The 6,940-nt window shown below is 38.5% G+C and overlaps 1 protein-coding gene across 1 annotated transcript in view; it reads left to right on the top strand.

Moving 5' to 3' along the window:
- The first annotated feature begins 383 nt into the window (after nt 1-383).
- Nucleotides 384-6,940, top strand: part of LOC148320946 (gamma-aminobutyric acid type B receptor subunit 1-like) — a 73,476-nt gene continuing 66,919 nt past the window's right edge. The window contains exon 1 of the mRNA XM_088319446.1: nt 384-692. Coding sequence (XP_088175572.1) covers nt 629-692 — 64 coding nt within the window. The 5' untranslated portion in view covers nt 384-628. The remainder of the gene's footprint in view (nt 693-6,940) is intronic.

The following is a 6,940-nucleotide window of genomic DNA, read 5'->3' as shown; positions in this document are numbered from 1 at the left end:
TCCGTGACATTTTCACATTATTTTCTGTCTCTTCATGGTTTCACCAATAAATCTGGGAGAAGCACTACACAGATTTCCCTGGTAAGAATGCAATTATACATGTTCTCTTATAAGGTTTCCGAGTGTAACTCAAAGATGGATAACTTTGTCACATTGTGCTTTTTAGTTTTATTCATTTTTTAGGGGGGGGGCTCAACCGTCATTCTTGTCACCCAGTCCACAAACGCCCCTGCTTGTGCGCAACGCAATCAATTAAAAAAAATAGTTTCGCGTTCGCATTTTCAATTTGTGTTGCACTTGCATTTTCACATTTTTGACACAACCCTTCTGAATGTTATCTGCGGCCGAATTTTTCAGTGACGTCACCAGAGAGCGAGGGATTACGGTGAAGGAGAGGAGGGGGTGAGGGCAGAAGCTTCACGGTGGTGAAACGCCGTGGGAGTGTGTGTGTGTGTCTGTCAAATGTTTGTTATTGTGTGTACGTGACTGTGTGTGTGTTTTGTGGAAACGGAACAACATTCGGTGAGCTGACAGGATTGAATTAGCGCCGCGGAGCACGCGCGCAACGAGTTCGGACTGAAAAGCCGCTTTCCTTACTAATTATCCACGGGAGACACTTTTCCACTCAATGCAGGCACGGACACTTCACTCAATCGATGACAATCTGCGATCACAACCGCCCGCTGCTTCTTGTGAGTATAACTCCGCTGCATTTCAATTGCTGGGTGTTGAACTTTTTTTATTCCCCCCCCCCCTGTCTCCAGCGGTTGCGTTGTGGCGCATACGTTTGAAGCAGTTGTAGCGTTTTGTGTTTGACAGTTAATATCTGTCGTCCAGTGATGTGCAGATGACTCGCTGGTCACGTGATTGTACCGTACCGGTGTTGCGATATGACAGACGTTCGGAGCACGTTGAAACGTATTAGCGTAATTAAAGGCACCCTTGCGAGGATGCTTGCTGTGATTAGGCACTTGCTTACACGTGCGCTCTTTAGCACAACGAGCCCACTATGAAATGCTTGTAGACGCGTGGGTGTTGCTCTTTTCTACACAGTGACGTGTTTTCCATATGAGCGTACATCGCCCCCCCCCAAAAAAAATAAAAATAAAAAAATGAATAATAAAAATCATCAACGTATACTGCCGGCAGCTGACGTCAACGTGAGTGAAACGTTGGAGTTGTTAGTGTTTTAATGAGACAATTAACAGATTACATTGTGGCTCTAATAGACTGCAATCCATTTGAAGTGGAACATCCGAGGAACGGGAATTGTCGCGCTTTGAAATGCAGACTTGATGTGACTGTCCTGAACAAAGCCACCGTGATTGTATATTAATGAATTGGTTAACGCAAATTGTATTCTTCTTTTGACTGACAGGCTAGTTCTGTTATTTTGAATCATTCTGTAACTATATTTGCACCCAAAAGATGACCACTTGCTGTACATGCCTGAGTTTGCTATATTTGAAGTCTTTACATTATTCATTGAACAATGAATGACAATGCTGGCACTGTTTAAATGAGGAAAAGGAAAGCTGTACTTCAGTTTTGCAGGCATTTTATTTTGGTGTAATGTTGACATTAATTGCAAAAATATATAAAATATACTACTACTACTAATAATAATAAACAGTAGTGAAAACATACCAATATTTGTGGAGATAAAATCCCCAGAAAAGCTGTGGACTTTGCGAAAGTAACACTTTATTTTGGTCACTTTCACAATTAAAATTATTATAAAAAAAGAAGACCAAACTTTGCCAACAACCACTTTTGTAAGACACAGTCAGATTTATTAGTTTAAGAAAATACTTGTTATTGGGGTTGCTCATTACACTCATGCAGGACAACACAATAAATATTAAAGCGATAATGAAAGGAAATAAAATAACTCAGTCATATTTAAAGAATACAATTTTAATTTTATGACTATAAAGGTGTACAAGAACAGTCTTAATTTATTAGAATAGTCACTCTCTTACCGGACTATGGTAGTCGTTTTACAAGAAGTAATGATTAAAATCCTAATTTAACAGGAAAAAAGAAAATCATCCACTTGCAAAAAAGATGTCATAAAATTATATACAAGAAGAAAAACAGTCATTATTTTCCAAGAAAATAGTAGGGTAATTTAACAACAAAGTGTCATTTAAGGGGAAGAATTAAAAACAAATATTTTGAAAAAAAAATGTAATAGTAACTTCGATTTTTATTGTGCTTCAAATTATGTCCAGGCTGTATAGGTTGTTTTCATTTATTCGTTTCTATGTTTCTGCATTTGTTTCATCCAGTTCCCAAATGAGACATCAGCAAAGTTGAATGTGTGGTATGCAAAAGTCTACCATTTCCAGCAACTACAGCATTCAGAATGGGGAAAATAAATGTGGTTGATCATTAACACAGATGATAAGAGAAATATACTTTTAAGCTATTATTTCAACAGCTAATGTAAAATTCTGCATTGTATAAACAACCTTGATAACAGCTCCTACTTTTATGTTAAAAAAAACTAATACAATATACTGTGAGTTGCTTCCTATTTTTGTGTAGCTAAATAGGATGTCCAAATATTGAGTATGTGAATTGTTGTAAACAAATAACCAGTATATTTATTTTTTTCAAATATGCTTTGATTGCCAGTTGAAAATGGAACAAACAAATGATAAACGGATTGAGTTGGTGGCAATCTCTAATGGGAATCTCGGCAATCAAGATATGCAAGTTGCACTGTGAAGAATGGCAAGCGGTGTGTGCTAATCTGCTGAAAGATGGAATCTTCACAGTCTTTAAAGATAAAACATGCTTAATATGGATCGCTAACAACAATAACACTAAATAAATGAACCTGATTAGGTAGTAGCCATTTGGCGCTGTCCATGGCGCTGAATTCTTTCGGGCCTCAACTGCGAGAGAGGGCCACATAAATTATTGTTGTCTCTGCAGGGAGGTTGTAGAAACAACCGCAGACATTTAAGGAAATGTTACTCTCTACAATTTGTGCGCCTTAAACATTCATTAATGCTGTATACATTTACATAATGTCGTTGTTTGAAGAGTCAAATTGACGTGACGCACATCTGAATGTGCGTCTGGAGCAGCGTTGTGATTCGGCTGCAAGTTGGAAAACAAATGTGCGTGTAGCATTGCGAGTTTGTACGCTGACGTGCTTCGACGAGGAAATAGAGTCATCCAAATACACGACTACCCAAATGCGTTGTTATGATGAACCATTGCAGCGATGACCAAAGTGGCTTGTTAGAGAGTTTGTGACATTCATGTACCTGTTACCGGAAGTGGTGCAATTTTATGTTTCAAAATAACAGCATAGAAGTGTATAGATAGGATTCATCCCACCCATGAGAGAAAATATTTTCAGCGGCAATATTCACAATTACACCAAAAATGGGTGCAAAGGTCAAAGTACAAAAAGACTCAAGGAAAACTACCATTCAATCCTGTTCCTTGAGAGCTGATTTCCTGGATGCTTTCCATCCCTGCCTGCTGCAGCACAATGATCACATTAGGTCCGCAGAACCCGGATAACGATCCTGATCATTTCAATCAGGTGTTTTGCAGCAGGGAGTCATGGAAAGCATCCAAGAAACCGGACCTCGAGGGAACAGGATCGAAGAACCCTGGTCCAAATGAAGCATGGGGTGGGGGGGAAGGTTCCAGAGATTTTCAGTTGTCGCCATGGCAAGTAATCAATAATAAAGTATAAAAAAGTGTCCAATTTGTCCAACTAGTAATTTATTAATTTACAGTTGTAATGACCACAATTATCATCATCATCATTTTATGGCTTGATGATGATGTAAGTGCTGCTTACGGCGCGTTACGTCTGGGAGAGAGCGGGGCAATATGAGACATTGGGTAGTGTGAGCGATGCCCTGTTTCTAGCCAACATTTGACCACAACGTGATTTGGCAGCTGTGCCGAGTGTTTTGGGGCCACGTCTAAACTAAAAACGTCTGATAAGCGACAATTTCAAGTAAGTTACAGCCTGAATTTTTAGGAAAGAAGGAAGTCAGGCTTGGTGTTGTGAACTTAAAAACGTGTGATTTTTTTCACATGCGTAGAAAAAAAAAAAAAGCGCAATGAAATTATTTCCTTCATGTCTTTTGATGTTTCTCATTTTAATTGCATCCTGAAACGGAACATAAGCCGTGAATATTGAGAGCAACATTCCACCGGAATAATTTCTGAATAGAAACACTTTTCAAACTATTGCTCTTATTTGCACTTGTGCATATCCTATTCTTGCACAGTACTCCAAATAAGAGCACGCCGTGCTTGCTTCAAGGTTTTTACGACACTCGTATGACCCGACACAGATAGAAAATGACGCTGCAATGATGTCATCTCATGAACATCCCATCCATCCATCCAATGTTACCTTTTCATTACATTTTTTTTAGAAGGCACTGGGAAGCTAAAAAAAAACTACAAATGCAAATTAAAAATGCCAGGTAAAAAGATTTTACGTGGAAGTCAATTAAGTAATTTAATTGTCTGTCATCTAAGATGAAAGATGAACAAGAATAATTATTTGGATTCTTAACATTTAAGAGCCAAATATAATTTTCATTTGCAAACTGTAGAAATTATTGCTTTATTTTTTTATTTTTTTTAAGGACAGTCTATTAAAATCTATACAATAGGTACTGACCTCAATCTTGGAGGTCAGGAAGCAACGCCAAAAAATATTTCCATTTACTAGCCCCCTCTAAACAAACTTACAAGCTTAAAACGTTAACCTTTAAATATGCCAGTAGGTAAGGTGAAAAAACTGCTGGTCAACATTTTGTTAGACTATTCATTAAGTGGCTATTATCAGTCATCAGGGAGCAGAGAGTTCATGCCGCCGTGCTCAAACATGCATTTGCATCCCGGCAAATAGAAGCAAACATTTCATAGCATCCATAAAAATTTGTTGAAAGGCCTCGTAGATGGAGTTAGTGTTGTTTTCCTAATGAGACTTATTCGATTTCTGATATGTTTAATCTTATTTGATATACCATATATTTTTTTTAATAATCCGATATGATACATATATATATATAACTGGTTCTTGAGCTACATCAGCTAACACCTTGTTTGCACAATTCCTCCAGCGTAAATAAAAGGACAAATGATTTATTCCCTTTGTAAAAATACAAAATTACAGTATAAATGCACAAGTTAGTAATAATCGTCTCATTGATGAAAAGCGGAATAGATAATGGATGGATTGGATCGACCATGCTAAACTTTGCATCCCCTTTAGTTTGACACATTTCTATTTATTTTAGATTTGGCTGTTTTTTCTCTCTGTATTTGTGAGACATCACCTCCGGGGGGTTTGAAACATTTTTAGTTCAAAGTGAATATCTAAAGACTAATAAACAACAGAACGCCAGAAGGGAAAATGATTAAATTGCTTTGACATGTTTAATGAAATATGATGGGACTATTTGTGTCCTGCGCAGATTAGATGAAATCCTGACTTTGTGTGAGCGCTTGCTCCTTTAGACGGAGAAGGGTTGAAGAGTTCTCTCGTTCCTTGTGGTCTGTAATCCTCAGATATTTGCAGGTACTTTAGGAGATAAACGTCTGGCCTTGGTTGTGCTCTTTGTCCTTCTCCCATGCCATGAAATGGTCCACTTCCTTGTCAGCTTTAGTTTTTCAAGTCAGGATGTTTTTTCCACATAGGAGTGTTTCTGCTTGCGGCACTTGCTTGCTTGGTAAAGATTTGCTGCGTTGCCACAGGGAGAATACGTGTTCACAACGGTTGCAGCCCTCTTGATAGCGGTAAGGGTCTTTCTTCCTGACTTCCACTCTCTCAGTAGCGCAGAATTGTGCAGATTTATCGTTGCCTTCAACGCTTAGTGTTTTCTATTGTTTATCGCCAGGCCTTCATTATATTCCTTCCCTGTTAGCCCTTTGGCCTACAACTATTGTATGTTTCACTTTGAGGCAATGTCTTCCTTTACAACATCCAACAGTTGCAGTGTGACTAATAAACATTGACAAATGGGATTTGGTGCGTTTTTTTTCGCTGCCTCCTATCAGACAGTTTGGTATTAAAGAAAGATTGCCGTTTTATTTATTGCATTCGCCGAACTGCAGTGTGGTGTGCCGTTAAAGTTAACAACTGCGTAAACAATGAGTAATAGAGCATAATTAAAATAAAAAAAAAACAATGAGAAGTGATTAAAAAGATAAATCTGAATCGAGAGGAAATGCCGTGGAACAGAGACGCTTGAGCTCGAATTTTAAAATTTCAAAGCATTTTTTTCTACAGACATAATCCATCATTCTATATTTAGCCATCGAGTACTTAGCAGCCTGGGCAGAAACGTGCAACATTTTAATTGCTACGCTATCTCCATGTTGCAAAAAGTTCCATATCTGGTTTCATGGTCAAGGAGCACTGCAAATTTGAGTCTCGGTAATAAACTCTAAAGTCACTAGTTTTGTGTCCAGCGCGAGTGCAGTCTGACTGTGCACACGGGTGAAGTTTTCTTTCTTCTAGTATCTTCATAGATGGACGCAAGTAGAAATGGGAATATGTGCCGTTGTGGGTGTGAACACAGCTGACTTGATGCCAGTCTGCTTATTCCATTTAAATTCAGCACAGATAAGGCCGCTAAATCCGCCAAAATCGCATTAGACCACCTGCACCACAACTTAGACCAGGTTTCACCTAGTCTAAAGTTTAATTTATTTCTTGTCACCAAACTGTCAGGTGTGCTGGGGGCGAGTAATAAAAAGCAACCAGCGAGGCGGTCTGCCAAATTCCTAAACGCATGACATGTTTATCAAATATGTCCTTATTGTAAATAAAGAGAGCCAAGGACACAGCGGCCCGGTATTTTCGATTTTTACGGCCAAAGCGTTTTCCTCATTAAGTGACATAAGCTTCTGTCGTGAGCGCCTCCTTGGAGAGGATAAAACTTAT

Source organism: Idiotropiscis lumnitzeri, chromosome 16 (assembly GCF_059441095.1).
Source record: "Idiotropiscis lumnitzeri isolate Australia: NSW breed Sydney's pygmy pipehorse chromosome 16, RoL_Ilum_1.0, whole genome shotgun sequence".
Classification (NCBI taxonomy): domain Eukaryota; kingdom Metazoa; phylum Chordata; class Actinopteri; order Syngnathiformes; family Syngnathidae; genus Idiotropiscis; species Idiotropiscis lumnitzeri.
This window is presented reverse-complemented; position numbering and strand designations above follow the sequence as displayed.